General features: G+C 31.6%; 1 protein-coding gene across 4 annotated transcripts; it reads right to left on the reverse strand.

The window, feature by feature from the left end:
* Positions 1–2,911: 2,911 nt before the first annotated feature.
* Positions 2,912–12,554, reverse strand: LOC132295159 (uncharacterized). 4 transcript variants are annotated; one of them, XR_009478340.1, is made up of 4 exons: positions 12,234–12,454; positions 10,941–11,177; positions 9,419–9,528; positions 2,912–3,096 (listed from the first exon to the last, which is right to left on the reverse strand). XR_009478340.1 is itself a non-coding variant. In XM_059793298.1 (4 exons), exons 2-4 carry the CDS (start codon positions 12,249–12,251, stop codon positions 9,478–9,480), a joined length of 306 nt encoding a protein of 101 aa, XP_059649281.1. In that variant the 5' UTR covers positions 12,252–12,313; positions 12,485–12,554; the 3' UTR covers positions 9,299–9,477. The 4 variants fall into 4 exon arrangements, 2 of the variants coding, with proteins under 2 accessions (XP_059649281.1, XP_059649280.1); XR_009478341.1 differs by having other exon boundaries at positions 2,912–3,099; XM_059793298.1 differs by lacking the exon at positions 2,912–3,096 and adding an exon at positions 12,485–12,554 and having other exon boundaries at positions 9,299–9,528; positions 12,234–12,313.
* Positions 12,555–20,764: the final 8,210 nt, after the last annotated feature.

Genomic DNA, 20,764 nt, shown 5'->3' on the forward strand with positions numbered 1-20,764 from the left:
CTCTCATTTCCTTTTTTACCATTTCTCTCCTAACTAATGTTATCATTTCTTTTCTTTTTCATTGTACCAAATATAGCCTAAAAGAAAGAAATATTCGCCCGGTACCAAAATAAGTGTCCACTTTTTCATTTTTATCTGTCACTTAATACTTGTCATATTTGAAAAGTTAATGTAATTATTATTACTATTATTTTGTAATATTACCAATTTAAACATTATTGTATTGAACCAATAAAGTAAACCATCACAGTACATTCATTGTGGACTTAGTAGGGGTAAATTTGATAATTCAATCACTACTAATATAATAAAAATTATTCTCAAAAAAAGTTAAATACTTATTTTGGGAAAAATGGAAGACTTAATTGAAAGATTTTTTTTTTTTTTAGGACGTGAAACTATTTTTATTTATTTATTAATAATATTTGAAGCATACATATCCATGGTCAAATCAACTAACAATATGACTAAGAAAATGATTTTTATACCGAATTGTTGTAATGAATTGACAGACATACAGTTTTTAATTAATTAGTTATATATGCCATAAATAAAGGAGTAAGGCCCTCCACTTGTTTGTATTTTGCTTAAATAACCAATCAAAATTATTCGATTACACAATTCACCGCAACTCTTCAAGTTTAGGTGTGGCTCGCCACTACTATCATCTCCAGAGGATGGGGTTTCGATGATGGACGATGCCAGTAGCGGCGACTACAACAACTCCATCACGGCGGTATCAGATGACAATGAGAGGTTGAGGACGAGCAACATCTTGCTGGAGCACCATAAATTATTCTCTATTCATTAGATTCCTAAATCCTCAACAAAGTTGCTCACAACCTTAGTAATAAATGAAGTGCTAGTCAAAAAACTACTAATCTTCGGTAGAATGTATGGCTCTCTTAATTATCTAGAGTTACGGAAGATGATATTTGTTTTGTTTCTTAACTCTATGTTTTCTTCAAAAATAATAATAAATTAAAAAATAAAAATAAAAATGCAAAAAATTAGCATGTGTGGTATATAAGTTAATTTATATAATTAATAAATAAAGAGAATATTAATAAACATATTATTTTTCAAAATCTATTTATAAAAACATAAATAGTTGTCAAACCGCCCCTATATTTCCCCTATTAATAAACCTCCTTTCTTCCTTTTAGGGTCTACTGCTCAAGCAAGATTCCTCGCTTCATTACTCGCCCTACTAAATTTCTTTAAATTCCACATTTCCAGTCACGTCGCTCACCACAATCCATCATTTTACATCTTTATATTGATTATCAGGTCACAAATATTTGATTTTCCTTAAACAGATCATAGTTGAAGATGATTCTGATAATTATTTAAGAACAAATATTTTTGACATTTTCTTTAGAGACGTTTTCATGATATTTCCAAGATAGTTGAGCATGGATACTCTAGATGTGTGTGATACAAGATTTGAGACAGAGATTGTTTGGGAAGTGCATGTCTAACCAAGTGTCTAGTAGTGTTAATTAAATGTATAAAATAATTAAATTTATTTTAAATTTAGTTATCTTACATTTGTGTAAGGAATATCCATGAAATGTTGGTCTTGGTCCCGGTTGGTATGTATCGAGCACACATATGCCTCATTTGTAAAATTGTCGAATTCTTCCTAGTTTCTAGCATAAAAGCAAGGCTCATGAGTAAGTATTTATGATATTGATATATATATATACTTTCATCATTTATCAATATATATATATATATAGTTCAAAGTTATATTCAACTTCTTGACCCAAGTATATTATCGGAAATAGCATAAAATAGCATGTAATGCAACTTGTATTTAGATAAATTTTGTACGGACCTTGTATGAAGGAAGAACCTCACGATTTTTGCATGGCCTTCCCATATATAGAGTAAGTTTTATTTAAAGGTTATGTATATAAAGTAAGTTACTTTTGTGACATTGTCATAAATGATGAAGATAATTAATTTTAAAATTTTGATATTGGAGGAAATTGATAAAACATATCTTCATCTCATCCTTCATATTTGTTTTATATAACTCAACTTTATTTGTTTTATATAACTTATCTTTTTAAGATTTTAATTTTTAATATATATATATATATATATATATATATATATATATATATATGTTATGAAAAGAATACAAATCATTGTTGAGGGATTTTACTTGTACTAACTTTTCACAACGCTATTTCTGGTAACTTTACTTAATTATTATGAAATTTTCATTGAAGTCATATTCTCCTATTAATTAAAGATTTAAGGTTTCAAAGAATGTTTGGTTTCAAAGAAAAAAAAGGTTGGATTTTTTTTTGGTGGGACAGAGGGAATAGGGATTTGTTGTAGGGGTATCGTATTAAATAAGAATTATTATTATTATTTTTTTTCCTGGAGTAGGACGATTTGAAAAATAAGTAATCAACATTTATAAAGAATTTAATAATTCAAAAAACTTGTAAAAAAAAATTTTTGAAAACATAAAATACAAACATTGTTTTTTTGGCAATCATTTCTACTTTTTATTTTTTATTTCATATGACAAAGAAATTGTTATTTTTTCTATTGTTTTTTTTTTAATTTGTGATGGATTTATTTTGGGAAAAAAAAAATGCCAATTACGTCCTAAGTATATAAAATTTCAGTAATAAATTTAAAGATTAAGCGAACAATAATAATAATAAATAAGGATAGAATGTAAATTTTTTTGAAGAGAATAAAAAGAATGAAAAAGAAGAAAAAAAAAAATAAGAACGAAAAAATAGAAAGAATTAGAGAGATCATTAAAAGAAAAAAGATAATTTGGAGGGGCATATTTGTAAATTTTTATATGTAACCAAGTGCATCAATCATTCTAAGAGAAATATTTACTTCTTTTTTTTTTTTCCATCGCACAACTTTCATCATATTTACTTTCACTTTAGTGATAAATTTCATTTCCATAAACTTCAACAATTTAAATGATGAAAAATAGATGAAATTCACTATTCAAAGTAAAGATGATTTTGGTTACACAAAGTATTCCACTTAAAATTCCGTTTCATTCATTTTCACAGCACTGAGAAACTCCAAGAATCCTTAGCTCCTCCGTGTCTGCTAGACGAAATCAAATCAAACAATAGATCTTGTGAGAACCAGATCAACCAAAAGTATATTTTCAAATAATCTAAAATAAAACGAATATATATATATATATATATATATATATATATAATCGATCGTCCAAATTTTCAAAAGAAAAATGAGATTACCTTGATCTTTCAATTATTTTGGCTGTTAAAAGTGATTTTGGTAATCAAGTGTTGCAAAGTGCTTTCATTTCGACTTTTGTGTCAACTATATTATAATGAATGTATTTCATCTCCAACAGAAAACATAATGAAACAATTTCGATTCCAAGAGATAACCTTTGACCCCCCATTAAGTTAAATTAAGAAATAAATTGTTCCCTTTCAATAAGCCAACACACCAAGTATTTTGTCCAGACTGACAAATTCTTCCCCTGGCCAACCACAAGAATTTTTCCATATAGAAAAGAATTTCTCTATTAAAGTAGAGAATAAAACCAAACAGATTGAATCACGAAAAACAATATTTTTATGGCTATAATATTTTCCCTGTCTCATAAAAAGAGTCTCGGTTCTTCAATCGTCAGTCCGTCACTGTCACTTTTTTTATGGAACGGAGAGAGTATATATTTGGCCAATTTATAATCGATTTAAAGTTTTAATTTCTATTTTATCAATTAATTTGTACCATATGAAATAATAATGTTTACTATTTGAAAAACTAATCTGATTGTATAACTTTTATCCCGCTATATTAAGCGTTTATTTCACATAATTTTACTTTTATCTCAATGTATCCAACTTTTATCTTACCCTTATACTATCTAATAATGAATATTATTGTGAGTGTCTTTTGTAATTTATATCATCACTTAGTATGAACTACAACCTAAAGATAATTCGACTAAACTATATAAGTCCAATTTTCACTTCACACTTTTTATCTACCTCTATTAACCATGGATAGTTCAATGTATGATAAATTCAAAGCTCTTATTTCTATTTAATCAATGAATTTGCACCGAAATAATAATGTTCACCTCTAACCTATGCATCCGTCTTAACTTGCGCTGCATCTCAATATCTAACATGTGCATGCGCTCGTTCTCTAATCTACGCATGTAGCTTAACTTGCGTTGTATCTCAATCTCTAACGCATGCACTCGTTCTATATATATCCAACTTTTATCTTATCCTTATATTATATAATGATGAACATTACTGTGAGTGTCTTGTCCAATTTATACCATCACTCAATATGAACTACAACCTAAAAATGATTTCACAGTAGACTATATAACTCCAATTTTTCTAAAAAAATAAAAATCACTTGTAGGTCTCACATGCCTATGTAACATCACTTCACACTTTTTATCGATCTTTATTAACTATGGATTGTTTAATGTATGATAAATTCAAAGCTCTTATTTCTATTTAATCAATGGATTCGTACCAAAACAATAATGTTCACCTCTAACCTGTGCATGCGGCTTAACTTGTGCTACATCTCAATCTCTAACGTGCACATGTGCTCGTTCTCAAGTCTACGCATGCGCTCATTCTATATATCACAATAATGTTCATCATTAGATAGTATAAGGGTAAGATAAGAGTTGGATATATATAGAACGAGCGCATACAAATTAGAAATTGAGATGCAGCGCAAGTTAAGCAGCATGCGCAGGTTAGAGAACGAGATGAAGTGCTCGTAAAAAAAATCATTGATCTTCAGTGGAATGTATGACTCTTTTGATTATCTACAGTTATAAAAGATGGTGTTCATTTTGTTTCTTAGCTCTATATTTTTTTCAAAAAAAAAATAATAATAAATAAATAAAAATAAAAATACATAAACGTCGTTTTGCCGTATATAAAATTGACATATAAAAATAAATTTATATAATTAATAAATAAAATTAATATTAACAAACATATTTTTCTTCAAATATGTTTATATAAATAATAAATTATAAACATAAATAGTTATCAAACTCCACCTATATTACTCCTTTTAATAAACCTCCTTTCTTCTTTTAGGGTCTACTGCTTCCTCAAGACTCGCCTTACTATTTGTCTCACATACCAGGCATTCCTAAAATTCTTTGACTTCCGCATTTCCGGTCACATCTCCCGCCACAATCCATCATTTTACATCTTTATGGTCATTATTGGGTCACAAATATTTAATTATTTAAAAATAAATATTTTTGACATTTTCTTTAGAGATGTTTTCATGATATTTTCAAGATGGTTGAGCATGACTACTCTAGCCGCGTGTGATATGAGATTTGAGATGGAGATTGTTTGTGAAATGTCTACCCAAGTGTCTGGTAGTGTTAACTAAATGTATAAAATAATTATATTTATTTTAAATTTAGATACCTCTATAAATTATCTGACATTTGTGTAAGGAATGTCCATGAAATGTTGGTCTTGGTCGGTATGCATCCAGCACATATATGCCTCTTTTTGTATAAACATGAAATGATTTTTGTATGCTCTTTCCATATATAAAATAATTAGAGTAAGTTATTTTTTTAATTTTAAAAAATATATAAGAAATTTGATTATGTGGTATTGGAGAAAATTAATAAAAGTTATCCTCCTATAATCCGATCTCTAACCTTTCACATAATTCTTTTTTTGGTTCACTCCACCTTTTTCCATGCCAACCTTTCACACCACATTTTTTCCGAAACAGTGAGTTCCAGTAAGATTAGTTATAAGTTAAAGAGTATTATTGCTCTATTGATGCTAGCAAATTGACGGATTTGTTTTATACTGTTCACTACATATTTCTTTAGAACTTAACTCTTTAAGATTGTAATTTTTAATAATCATTTTATAAAAATATTTATGTAGAGTTAGAAGCTCACAATTATAGAATGACCTATTTAAAAATTTAGTTTTCACTTTAGTTGAATTAGGTGATCTATTTTAAAATTTATTTTTCAGTTTAATTTAATTAGGCAAAGTTTAAAGGTATTGAAAATGATGTCTAAAATGCCCTCCATATTCTGATTTCAAAATACCAAAATATATTTTTTGAATCAAATAATTCAGATGATTTGCATGAGTTGCTTCTACTCAACTTTTCACCATGCTATTATAGGAAACTTTACTTAATTATTACAGAATTTTAATTGGCAGTTTTTATCTATTTTCTTTTTGACACTTAAAGAAACTAATCTTCTTTACTATAAAGCTAGGAAAAGTGCTATTGCATGCACCAATAAATCATACTCTTTTATAAGAGCGAATCCAAGAATTGTCAACGAGGGTTAAAGAAGAATGGGGATTGAAAGATGAAAGAGTTCAAAAATTTTAGAAGAAATACTGAAATAGGGTTAGAGAGAGAGTCTAGGTCACATAGAGATTAGGAATTTAGATATATTGGACGGAGCTCACTAATTTGTGTTCTGACTCTGTAGTTGGGCTTTAGGGCTTGTTTGGCTTGGTATGTTTGGTTGGGCCTTTATTTTAAAACTGTGGCTCAAATCTTGAGCTTGTTTAGATGGGCTAATATTTAGGGGTTAATATTACTACTAATTTGTTTTGTTTTGATATTGGGTTAAATTTCCCTGTACTAAAAAAAGAATGTTTAGTTTCTTCAATAGGGACATTTAACCAAAAAGTTGATTTGCACACAATTTCACCTCAAAACACACATTGACAAAGCCTTTTATTCCAAAAAATTAAAAAAAAATATAAAAAATTCTATAGATAAAGAAGAACCAAAACTATATGTATAAACATGTAATCTCAATATATATGTATATGTAGAGAATATAAGGTGTACAATAAGGGTCGGTTTGGTAGAATGAAAATGAAAGGAAAAGAAAAGAATGGTAATGGAAGGAAATTAAAAAAAAAAAAAAAAATGTATTTGATAGTAAATGTTGGATGGAAAGGAAATGAAAAGGAAGAATTTGGAGGGATAGAGTTAGGCATGAATAGTAAATTTTGTTATCCTTCCAAAAGTGAAAGGAGATGGAAGGAAAACTAATATTTTTAATGAAATTTTGTTAATACCAAATTTGCCCTAATATCTATAAAAGAAAAACTCTATGAAGAAGGGGATGATTATAAATTCATTACATTGGTTTCCTTTCCTTTCTTCCAAATATGATTACTATCATTTCATTTATTTTTCTTTATTAATCAATCAAACATAACAAGTAACTACCACTGTCCTCTCCTTTCCTTATTTCTTTTTTCTCCTAAATTAATGTTATCATTTTTTTTTTTGTTTTCTTTTCCCCTGTATCAAACATACCCTAAATCTAGCTTTATAACGTGTTGCAATGAATTCAATTTCATCCTACGGAACAAAAAGATAATGATTTCTTGGATTTTCTTTACTAGCACAAACCCTACTTCAGTTGTACGGTTCTAATGACATTTATTACTTTGCTGAATTTATCAAATATTATTTTATTTAAGAAGAACAATTTGGTATTTTGGATTAAAAGATTGAGGGCATTTTAAACTTAAATAATTATTCTTAATCCGTATGTAATTGTTTTGCTTAATTCAACCAAAGTGAAAACTAAAATTTAAAAATAGACTACTTTGTAATTTAAGACTCCTAAATCTACTTAAACATAATTTTTTATTATTATTATTATTATAGTGGTAAAGAATAAATTTTCAAATATGCCCTTCTACAGTGAGACCGCACTTATATAACTTCAAGTAAGGACAATAAAATGGAAATATTAAAAAATAGTACAGCCAAAAAAATAAATAAAAAAAAATAAGAAATGGTTGGACATTATTTTTTTGCAATAATTTCTACTTTATATTTTTTATTCATATGAAATAGAATTTGTATTTTTTTTTCTATTGTTTTTTATTTGTGGTTGATTTATTCTGAAAAAATAAAAATAAAAATGCCAAATACGTCCTAAGTATATAAAATTTCAGTAATAAATTTATAAATTAAGAGAATAATAACAAATAAAGATAGAAATAGGTTACTACACATACGTCATAAGTGAGTGCCAAAAAAAAAAAAAAACCCTTTTGAAAGAAAAAAAATAAGAGTTTGATTGAAGAAATGGAATGAATTTTTTTTTTTTTTTTTTTTGAAGAGAATAAAAAGAGTGAAAAACAAGAAAAGAAAAAATAAAAAGTAAGAATGAAAAAATAAAAAGAATTAGAGAGATTATTTAAAGAAAAAGATTATTTCAAGGGGGCACATTTTGTAAATTTTTATATGTAGTCATCCTAAAAGAAATATTTACCTTTTTTTTTTTCACCCCACAACTTCATCATATTTACTTTCACTTCAGTGATAAATTTCATTTCCATAAACTTCAACATTTTGAATTGCAACAATTTAAATGATGAAATTCATTCTTTCACCATTTTTTAACATTTTTAAAAAATAAATCTTACCATTTTTGTAAAAAATAGATGAAATTCACTATTGAAAGTGCTAAAATTTCACATCACAACCGCGTGAAAAGTAATTGGAAATGATTTTGGTTCCTATCAATAAAGCCGTTCATGTTGTTCCATCACCACATTTTTTGGATTTATTTTGGCAAAAAAAAAAAATTGTCAAACACGCCCTAAGTATATAAAATTTCAGTAATAAATTTAAAGATTAAGAGAATAATAATAATAAATAAAGATAGAAACAGGTTACTACACATAAGTCGTGAGTGTCGGATGAAGAAAAAAGAAAAACGAAGAAAATAAAAAAGAAAAAAACTACGAGAGAATTTTCAAGGATAAAAAATAAGAGTTTGACTGAAGAAATGGAATGTAAATTTTTTTGAAGAGAATAAAAAGAATGAAAAAGAAGAAAAAAAATAAGAATGAAAAAATAGAAAGAATTAGAGAGATCATTAAAAGAAAAAAGATAATTTGGAGGGACACATTTTGTAAATATTTATATGTAACCAAGTGCATCAACTAATTAATCTTCCTAAGAGAAATATTTCCATTTTTTTTTTTTTCCATTGCACAACATCATATTTACTTTCACTTTAGTGATAAATTTCATTTCCATAAACTTCAACATTTTGAATTTCAACAATTTAAATGATGAAATTCATTATTTCACCATTTTTTAAAAATTTTAAATAATAAATCTTACCATTTTTTACAGAATAGATGAAATTCACTGTTGAAAGTGGAGATGATTTTGGTTACACAAAGTATTCCACTAAAAATTCCATTTCATTCATTTTCACAACACTGAGAAACTCCAAGAATCCTTAATCAACATGCTCAATGCATTCAAGGGGACAAAAGGAAGAGTGAAGATCAATCCGAGTCACATTTACAAATAGATCATCATTCCTAATTTAAAATATGAAAGAAAGAGAGTAGCATACCAATACATAATCATTGCAGGGAAGTCAGAAAATGTGTGAAATTGATTCATGGATCTCACTCAGGCTTTCACGCAACAATTGAAGTAGCTGAATATGCTCCTCCGTGTTTGCTAGACGAAATCAAGTATAGATCTTGTGAGAACCAGATCAACCAAAAGTATATTTTCAGTGTAGAAAATAAACAAAATAAGCACATTAGGAACTAGAGGGGCACTTCAAATAATCTAAAATAAAACGTCATGTAAAAAATCGATCGTCCAAATTATCAAAAGAAAAATGAGATTACCTACATCTTTCAACTATTTTGGCTGTTAAAAGTGATTTTCGGAATCAAGTGTTGCAAAGTGCTTCCATTTCGACTATTGTGTCAACTATATTATATGTATTTCATCTCCAACAGAAAACAGAATGAAACAATTTCATTTCCAAGAGATATCCTTTGACCCCATTTAAGTTAAATTAAGAAATAAATTGTTCCCTTTCAATAAGCCAACACACCAAGTATTTTGTCCAGAGTGACAAATTCTTCCCTTGGCCAACCTCAATCTCAACCACAAGAATTTTTCCATATAGAAAACGACTTCTTTATTAAAGTAGAGAATAAAGCCAAACAGATTGAATCACGAAACAATATCTTTATGGCTATAATATTCAATGCATGTGCACTACTCCTACTTGCATGTGGCCAGGAAGAATAAAGATCATCGCCGCTTGTTTCCAAATACAAAATTGTTTTTTTCCTGTTGGAGCACATATCTCTATAACGCAAGCTATGGCAGGACCCCTAATAAACAATTCTGATTGCAAAATTATTTTTTTCGTAAGTTTACGAGTTCAAAACCTATCAGAGATTTTTACATGTACTTTATCAAATATGACTTGAGAATATTGCAATTAATGTCCAGATGATCATCCCCAATCCACTGGTTTAACACATTCTCGGGAAAAAAAAATACTGTTGTTTATCCTGATTTTTAGAGTTAGATTTGGGGAAATGCATGATTAGCACTGCTTGGTATCACAGAAGTTTAATATCATGCTTAAAACCACACTTGAAAGTGTCAAAATATAATTCTATACATATATATACATATATATATAGCACATAAAAATTAATATCCTTTCACAAAAGCCCCTCTCAACCTACAATTTCATGAGCAAATATAGACATAAATATACCTCAGAAGAAATGCAAAAAAAAAAAAAAAAAAATTGAATTATGCCTCTAATGGGGTACTCTTTTTTCCAATTCTATACTTCAATCGAAAAAATCTCAACTTTGAGAAGCCTTATAATTAGTCACGTAAACAATCTGATTCCTCTTGATGCAACCAAGTTGACCAGGTGTCATCGAAGTCTATTATAATAAGGTATCCAGGTGATTCTAGTTGCAACCATCATAAATATTATTTACTATGTCTCCTTATTGATAACTAACAACAACTACCCACATAGCTGCATTAAATTATATATGGAACGCAATTATTAAATCAAACTACCAAAGCTACACAAAGAATCTTACAGTTGGAGTGTGGTTCTGAATCTCCTGATGGTAATGTTGATGATCGCTGTGGCCTGTATTCACTTTACTAGCGGTTGAGATGAGCTCCTCTTCATTTCCAAGACTGGCTCTAGATACATCCCTCTTGTTTTGTTTCCTATTTTCTCTTATTTTTGAGAAATCCAGAGAGTAGTCGGGCAATGCTCCCTTTTGGTCCCAGTCCCCAAATTGGGGCACTGATAGCCATGGCGCATTCTTCTGCATGAAATAGAAATTTATAATTGATCACGCCAAAAGAACCAACAGTACTTCTGATTCTTAATTAACTTCAAGGGCTTGTTCTGTATCATTCCCAAAAACTCATTTTCTAAAGAAAGTGAGTTGTCAATAATATTACATTTAGCCCCAAAATTTTCTCCCAAAAGTTAAATAAAATAAAATAAAAAGTTTCTTGAAAACTTGAATGAGTAAATTTCTTTGTTTTCAATTTATAAAACTAAATTAATGACCCATCCTTAGAAATTTCAATCTTTAACCTTCTTAACACTTTGAATTTTTCAATGCCCCCTTATTAACCCATTGGACATGAATGCTAAGGTACAAATCATTGAATTGGTATAAAAAAAAAAAAAAAAAAAAAAGTCTTCTCAGACTTTACATATATCATATATGCATACACACATATATACATTCATACATATATGTATATGAAATTCCCAATTTTATCATATTTTTTATACATTGAAAACATTTTGAAATAGGGAATTGTTCTACATGTATACTTTGTCAAAGCACAAAAAGTTGAAAGGAAAGGAACTGATCATGACATCAACAACAGAATTCAAACCCAAGAAGGCAAAGATTAAAAATATAAACAAAAATTGAAAACTTTTGACTGATTCTCAACTTCATACAGTGTGATGATTGCTATTGACCAAATCAATTAAAAGTTTTGACCAAAACAAAAATTTTGAAACACAAACATCTCCGTAACCCCAAAATTTCAAGCAAATGACTAATCAATAGATCTGAAAAAATCACAGAGAAGTACAAGCTTAGATGCATAACACCAGTCCGCCAAACACGTACGACTTCCACAAATGTAAAATTGAAAATTCGAATTCCGATTACAGTATCATATCAGTATATATATGTGTGCAATACACACACAAACACATACAGATGTATAAAACCTAAAACTGTATTTCTGCTTCTTTGATTCGAAGCACAAATCGCATCATCAAAGACGAAACAGCACATACAAAATAGTAGGAGTTTAAACAGTAAGGATTTAGAGAGTTAGAGAAAGAGGACCTCCTTGTGATCTTCCATGTGATCAAAACCTTGAGCTTCTAAGATAGATAAATGTTTAGCTTGCGGGGACGATGGTTATACTATATGGAAATTAAAAGGTATGCGAAAGTGTCAAGAAAACGCGGAAATGATGTGTGTATGTGTGTGTATATGACGTGTATCTAGAAAGAGCCTTAGAGAGAGAAACAGGGGGTTCTCTGTAGGAAGAAACTACAAGTAGTGTGTACCAGGAGAGAGAGAAAAGTGCTTACAGCAAGATGACAGCACGGTGGTGGCACACAACGAGATTTGCGCTGGCCTTGTGTGTCTCATCATTGTCACTCTGTTTAAAGGGTAATCAACGTGAATTGTGAACCTACTCATTTTAATTATTTATTTTATGAGTTATCAATTTGTTGCGGTGAATAATGTTGTTGGTCGGTTATTTATGTATAATATAAGTAGAAGGCTCATTTCTTTATTTATGTATAAATGAATTAATTAAAAGTAATAAGTTTAGAAATTCACTATAACAAATTACACAAATAAGAAATTGAGGCCCTCCACTTACATGTATTGTGTATAAATAGTAATTCACTGTAACAAATCGGTGCAAGTATCATTACTCTTATTTTATTGAACAATAATTAGATCTTCACTACACCATATTGACAGCTGATGTGTACCAATAATAAATGAACACATTCTATTTTAATTACAAAATCATAAAAGGTAATCAAATCACCATCCGTAAGTAAATATCTATCTACCGACCATATTGAATTTGATAATTAAATATGGACATAAATAGTTCACATCAACAGTGAATATGATCTAGATCCTCACTAATGAGGACCTAAGTATTGTTCTTATTTTAATTGGTTAACAAATAAGAAAGTGGTCCTACATAAGTAATTATTCAAAAATATACGATTTGATATCAAATCTCACTGCAATAAACTCCCCTAAACTATGACTCGATTGCAAGAAACTCCCTCAAGTAAGAAAATTTAAACTATTATTTGTTGCATTTAATGACAAATCGAGGCATTAATGAAAAACGAAATTACCATTTAACTTGACACCATCGTGTTGGTTGTGACACGCAGACGTATACAAACCTGAAACTTGCCAGCGCTAGAACGCGGCTGGTCTTCCCTACATGGGAAAAAGTTTAACGCAAAGTTCACAAGAATAATTACAGAGATTCAATATAATTCTTTATGTTTTGTTAATTTGTTTGAAAATGTCTGTTAATATACAACATATAATCGGCCCTATTCCCAAATCATGTACCAGAAGCGCCCTCAAGACTTCAAAACGACGATGAAGAAAACGGCCTTAAGGACGAGACAAACAATGATGAAAAAAGTTCCAATGAAGACGAAAGAGATTATTTCAGTGATGGTGAGGACAACGCAGATTCGGCATAGCTACGCGTGACGAGTTGAATGGTAAGTGAAAGAGAATTATGATAACGGATGAGGATGGTTACTTTTCTCGCGATGGTGAGTACAACGCCGATGATCAGATTCAATGGGTGTAGCTGCGTGTGAGACTTACAAGTGGCGTGAGTTATGTGGCTTCCCGGAGTAAGCAGCTGCAGATCGGACTCAGATGCCGGCGACAGAGATTTAGCTACTTCGCTTCACAATAGACGACTTCCGATCCCGCAGAGACCATCGGTATCGAAGACCATCAGTATCGGATGAATCTACCCATCGATGAATTAAGACCATGGTTGTTAAAATCCCAATTTTGAGTCATAGAATCGCACGAATCTAGCACCCAAAATCGATCTAAATCACAACAAAATCGTGCCTTTGGTAGAATTGGATGTAGAACGGTAAGATCGAGGGTAGAATCGTACACGATTCCACTGATTCTATCCAATTGCTTGTTTTGGGCCTTTGGCCTTTATTTTTGGGCTGATTTGTTCTTTTGATTGTTGGACTACAAAATAAAAGAGGCCTAACACACTTTGGACCCAAAGTCTCACATAACATATGGATAAAATATAATTATATAATAACAATTAAATTAATTAACAAAGACACACAAGTATACAACGTGAAGCCCTAGCAGTAGCAATTGTTTGGTGACTTGGTGAGACTTCAGACTTCAGAGGCGGCACAGCAGAGCAAACAGCTTCTCGAGGCTTTCAATAGGTGTGTTCTTCTTTTCTTTTTTTTCTTCCTTTTATTAGAGAGACAATGGTTGGGTAGAGATTAGAGAAGTTTTAATGATGTTTTATGATCTTGATTATGCTTCGATTTTCAAGCTTGATGCTATAATTTGGTTGTTGTTTAACTATTTTTTTTTTCTTTTCAAGAATGGATATTATCCAATCATCATAATCAGCTATGATTTCAACACCCGATTTATAATCACGAGCATCTTTTCCGGCCTCTGCCCAATTGATGTCACTAACTCAACTCATCACTTTTTGCCATTTATTGATCCTTCTTTTTTGGGAGTAAAAGATAAAGTTTAATTGATGCTAGACAACTTTCTGCCTTATGCTTTTGTGAAGTAATCCTGATTTGCCTACTGTTTCGTTTGCTTTGTTGTCCATGTGCAACTAGTGAAAAAAATAGGAAGTTTAATCCTGATTTTTTTTTTCCTGTTTCAATTTGTTGAGTGCTGAATGCAAAACTTTTAATTAGTTGAATAACTTGAATTAGATGAATATTGCAATAGATGTCAACATTTGGAAGTTTTGGTAAAAGTACAAGAAAAAATGCTCTGGGACAAAGATTAGATCCCGGATGGGAACATGGGGTTGAGGATACGACTTCAAAAAAAGTGAAGTGTCAGTATTGTAACACTTCCCATTCTGGGGGTATTTTTCAACATAAACATCACTTGGCTGGCACTCATTTAAATGTTGAGCTATGTCCACAAGTGCCTAAAGAAGTGAGAAAATAATTTATAAAACTTTTTTAAGCTCATTTAGAGGAAAGTCAAAAGAAGAGAAAAAGAAGAGAAAAAATTTATGTGGTGTTGATATCAATGATGATGATGATGATGATGATGGTGAATGTTTAGCCTTAGAACAATCAAAGAAGCTGAAACAATGTGGTGTATTAGATAGATTTGTAACAAAGAATTCGGCACGACAAACAACAATGAATGAGAAATTTAAAAAGGATGAGAGAAATGCAGTATGTCAAATCATAGACCGATTTTTTTATACAAGTGCTATATTATTCAATTGTATGAACAATCCCATGTTTCCTCTTATGATTAAAAGGATTGGAGAGTATAGAAGGGAGCTCATTTCTCTTTCTTATCATGAAATCAGAGAGACAGTCTTGAAGAAGGAAGTGTGTGAAACATTAAATATACTCGAGAATTTCAGAAAAGAATGGGTGAAGACTGGATGTGCTATTATGTCAAATGGGTGGTCTGACAAGAGGAAATGTTCAATATGTAATTTTCTTGTCAATAGCCCATCGGGAACTTTCTTTTTGCCAACCCGAGATACTTCTGATATTTCAAAAACTAGCTTAATGGTTTTTAAAATGTTAAATGAGATTATGGAAAAAGTTAGAGAAGAAAATGTTATACAAGTTGTGTCTGATAATGTTTCTAACTACAAATTGGCTAGAGAGATGTTGATGGAAAAGAGGAAAAAGTTATTTTGGACACCTTGTGACACTCACTGCATTGATTTGATGTTGGAGGATTTTGAGAAAAATATTGAGATGCACCGTGTGACAATTGAAAAGGGAAGGATGATTGTTTCATACATTTATTCGAGGTGTATAATTAACCATTGGATGAAGGATTCATAAATGGCAAAGAGCTTATTAGATCTGCAATGACGCGATTTGCCACTTCTTAATTAACTTTGCAGCGCCTTAATTAACTAAAAGGAGAATTGACGAATCTTTTTACATCCTCTAAATGAAAGTCTGGTAAGTTTGCAAAGACACATAAAAGGAAAAGAATTGAAGGCGTGACTTTAGACAATCATAACTTTTGGATAAATGTTGCTAATTGTCTAAAAGTTGCAATAGCTCTTGTTAAAGTACCCTGATTAGTGGATTCTGGTGAGAGACCGGCTATGGGATTCATTTATGAAACAATGGATCGTGCCAATGAGGAAATTCAAAAAGTGGTAAAGTTTTAATTTATTTAAAAATTAAAAGAGTAATAGAGTTCTTTATTGTTTAGAATATAGTATTATTTTTAAATAGTTAAACTGAAAATTACTAGACTTACATTAAATTAACGATTTTGCAGGTATAAACCTATTTGGAAGATCGTTGATGAAGGATGGGCATCTCAACTTCATCAACCCTTGCACGTGACAGCATATTTTCTGAATCCCTAATTCCAGTATAGTCCAAGTTTCCATTTAGATGTAGAGGTGAAAATAGGGATTTATAAATATCTCTAAAGAATGGTTCCAGATTCTAATGAGAGAGTAAAAAATGATTGCCAAATGGATGCATTCAAAGTTGCAAGAGGTCTCTTTGGCATAGAAAATGCAATATACTCATTACTCATGAAATCTTGCATTATTTAAAAAATAAGCGGAAGGGGCGAAAAGTTTTTATGGCGTTGAAACTTGACATGAGTAAAGCTTATGACAGGATTGAATGGGCGTTTTTGTTTCAAATGCTACATAGGCTGGGTTTGAATGATCACTGGTTCAAGATGATTTCTGCTTGCGTATCTACAGTATCTTATTCCTTAAAATCAATGGGAACTCAGTTGGATTTTTTCATCCTACTCGGGGGTTGCGCTAGGGTGATCCGCTCTCCCCATATCTTCTTATCATCTATGCTGAAGCCCTTTCTCTGGCTTTTCTTCCGACTCAGCAAGCACGGCTTTTGATAGGAATCAAAATCTGTAGGGATGCTCCTTCAATTTCTTATCTCTTTTTTGCAGATGATTCCATTGTGAGGCCGTGACATCTGAGGTCCTTTCTTTGAAAAGAATTTTGGCCGATTATAAGAGGGCGTTTGGACAACAAGTGAATTTTGCCAAATTGTCTATTTTTTTCTCAAAGAATACTCCACCTGACTTACTCCGATTACTCAGCTAATGTTTGGGTCTGCAGGTGGAAGGAATGCATGCCCAATATTTAAGTGTGTCGGCTATTATAGGTTGGTCTAAGCGCAATGTTTTTCAGTTTTTGTTATCTAATTTGCAAGAGCGGTTAACTTCATGGAAGTCAAAATCATTGTCTACTGGTAGAGAAGAGGTGTTGATTAAGGCAATGTTGAGTACCTTACCTACGTATGTGATGTCTTCTTTCAAGCTTCCACACAAGTTGTGTCTTGAATTGATGAAACATATTCGGTCTTTCTAGTGGTGTAATAAAGAAAAATCTCGTTACATTTATTGGATCCACTAGGATACTCTATGTTAGAGTAAGAAGAGTGGGGGTCTTGGTTTTCGAGATCTTGAGGCTTTCAATCTGGCACTTTTAGCCAAATATGCTCAGAATTTCCAAGTACGCCAGGAAGGTTTGGCGTATCAGTTGCTTAAGGCCAAATATTTTTCTTTGTGTTCATTCTTAGAAGCTTCATTGGGGTCAAATCCTTCCTGGGGATGGTGCAGTATATGGTCAACCCAGACCCTAATAGATGATTGAGGTGGATGATTGGAAATGGTAAATCTATTCATATTTGGAATGACCATTGGGTTCTCGCATTTCCTCACAAACTTTTATCTCCGCAAGTTAATTTTTCATTTTGTTATATAGCATAATTGATTAATTCTCACACTAAGACATAGAAGTTAGATGTCTTACATCAACTTTTTTCTAATCATGAAGTTCAAGAAATATCGCGAATGCGAATTAGCCATTGGGATAAATCGGATGTTCAAATTTGGGTGCCTGAGGTGACTAGAAAATTCTCTGTGCGCTCTGCTTATCATCTTGCTGTATCTCTTTTTTATTCCTTTGCAGCCTGAACAGATGATATCCCTTGGCATTCAGTATGGCGTTGTAAAACTTTATCAAAGGCGTAACTTTTTTTATGGCGTTGTTATCATAATGCTTTGCCTACTGGTTTATCTTTCCTTTCTAGGGGATGTGTGGAGTCTCCTATGTGTCTCGGTGTGGATTAGAAGAGGAATCGATTGTGCATCTCTTGTTCACCTATCCACATTCTTTACAGATTTGGAAGTTGTCCCTACTTAGATTTGATTTTTTGTGTTCTACATTTCAATCTTTCTTGGATGGTTGGAGTTTTTTGATGGGCTGGGCTGCTTCCTCACCTGATAAATCGGGTGCTCTTGGATTGATCTCATTTTGTGCTTGGTGTGTTTGGAAGGCTAGGGATCGAATGGTGTTTGAGGGTGTGTTATGGAGCCCAAAGAAGGTGGTGGCTAAAGCTAAAACGAGTTTTTGGAAATTTCAGGAGGCTAAGTTACGATGCAAAAAAAATTAAACAATGATGTTTTTAGTCCTTTTCGGTTTGTTAGGTGCCTCCTGTCCAGGGGTCAATCAAATGTAATTTTGATGCGAGTTTTTTTAGGGGACTTCCCTTGGAAGCGGTGGCGTAGTGTTTCGAGATTTTAAAGGAAATATTCTTCAGGCAGTGGTGTTTAAACCTTTATTTGCTTCATCAGCAATTGTAGCTGAGGCTCTTGCGTTTCAGCAAGCTATTTTTTGGGCCTCTTCTTTAGGCTATAAATTTTTGTGTTTTGAATCTTATGCAAAGGTTGTTAAAGCTGTGGTGGATGGCTCAGCTTGTCCTACTGAGATTGCATCTATGTGCTTTGATATCAAGGAGGAACTTCAAACATTTTCTTTAGCCTCTTTAACTCATGTTTGAAGATTGGGTAATCGGGTGGCTCATGCCCTTGCGGTTTGATCTCGTGACTGTATAGATGATGATCGAGTGTTGGATCCTATCCCTCTCTCGGATTATGGATCTTGCTCTGGAAGATGCTTTGCGTTTAGTTTCATAGTTTTCTGTGGTTGGTGGTTGGGTGTTGGGTTGTTCTTCTTGTTTCTTTGTTGTGCTGTATTGCCAAGAAAAAAAAAAAAAAAACCCTCTATTTTCCATTTAATCTAATCCGTATCGTTGCCCGATTGTCTATGTGTAGGGATGGCAATTTACCCCGCCCTTGCGGTACCCACCTCGCCTCGCCTCGCCCCGCCCTGTTTTTAGCAATTTTAGGGGACCATTTAGCTTATTTTGGTGGGGATAGTTTAATATAATGAAAACCCGCACAGGTTCAGTGCGAGGGCGGGGGAATGTCGCCCCACCCTATTTAGATAGGTAAATTACTTAAGTACACTTATTTTATTAGTATATATATTTCGTATTAGTACCCTTACGTCATTAGTATATATATTGAGACAGTTTGTTTTGCAAAAAAATCTGAAAATCTAGAACAAGTAGCTTACGTGACCATTTAAAATGTTTTTAATGTTGAATTTTCTGTTAAACTATTTATTGTCCATTCTTTTTTATGAATCCTTTCAATAATTATATAATTTTACTTGAAAAAAAATAAAAATAAAAAAATAAAAATTAATGGAGGAGAATTTATAGTCTTAAACTAGGCGGAGAGGGTACCCGCAGAGGTAAAGATGTTAAGCGGGGGTAGGGATAGGGTGAAAAGTTCCCTCGTTTTTGCGATTTTGGGCGGGAATATGGGTGGGGTTTTTTGTGATACCTCCGGATTTCCGGATGCAAGTTAGTCAAGCCCACGCCCGACTACTCGAGGATATCAAAACAATTAGTAATAAACGAACACAGAATACAATTAAGATAAACATGAATAAATAAAATTATTGAAAAGAAACTAAAATGATAATCCAGAAACCGAAACCTTAGAATAAATTTTATAAATAAGAAACTCTTCTGATACATTCAAGTTCTCCATATCTAATACAACTCCAGAATCCATCTGGTGGACCCCTAATACAACTCCAACTCTGAAAAACAACAACTGAAGAAAATCCAATGCTAAACTGTGAAGAAAACTCCTACATCGTCGGAAGAATGAGTAGCCGTCTCTGCTCAGCACGATCAAGCTCTAAGACCTGGAATCGTCCGTTACCTGAAAAATAATAGTGGGTCAGGCCCACGAACAAGTTCTATCCTAACTACAATCTAAATAGAGACCCGATACGCAGATACATCCTAGATACCTCAACCATATTTATATAGTCCGTAAATATATATATATATATATATATATATATATATATATATATATATATATATATCCACATTACAGGACTCTCACTGGACTATGATGAGGGTCTTAACCTGAATAGAAGGCAACATGCAAAACGCACCTGAGTAGGCATGACTACCTAAGCCTAACAGGGTATACCTCAACCAACATAGCCAGCTACGCATCCTATTGCATATACGCTCCCTAACCAACGATCCTGAGACTCAAGCTCATATCGCGGTACCATAAATTATATCTATATAAATTCCATCCAAATATAATGTTGTATCGGTCAACTGTTCGTCATCCAGACACGACATATAATTAGGATTTAAATGTTTTAATTAAATTCCTATCCTTTCTAATATAGAAATATAAACAACTATCCAATATGTTGT

This window comes from Cornus florida, unplaced genomic scaffold, assembly GCF_030987335.1.
Source record: "Cornus florida cultivar Cherokee Brave unplaced genomic scaffold, ASM3098733v1 CherokeeBrave_3.0.0_Hap2_Chr02, whole genome shotgun sequence".
In the NCBI taxonomy this organism is placed as follows: domain Eukaryota; kingdom Viridiplantae; phylum Streptophyta; class Magnoliopsida; order Cornales; family Cornaceae; genus Cornus; species Cornus florida.

What these genes read in the sequence shown, in the direction of transcription:
- LOC132295159 (XM_059793298.1), bottom strand. An exon ending in TTCAGAACCACACTCCAACT is followed by an intron (nt 9,529 to 10,940) that starts GTAAGATTCTTT and finishes GATTTCGTCTAG; the next exon opens with CAAACACGGAGGAGCATATT.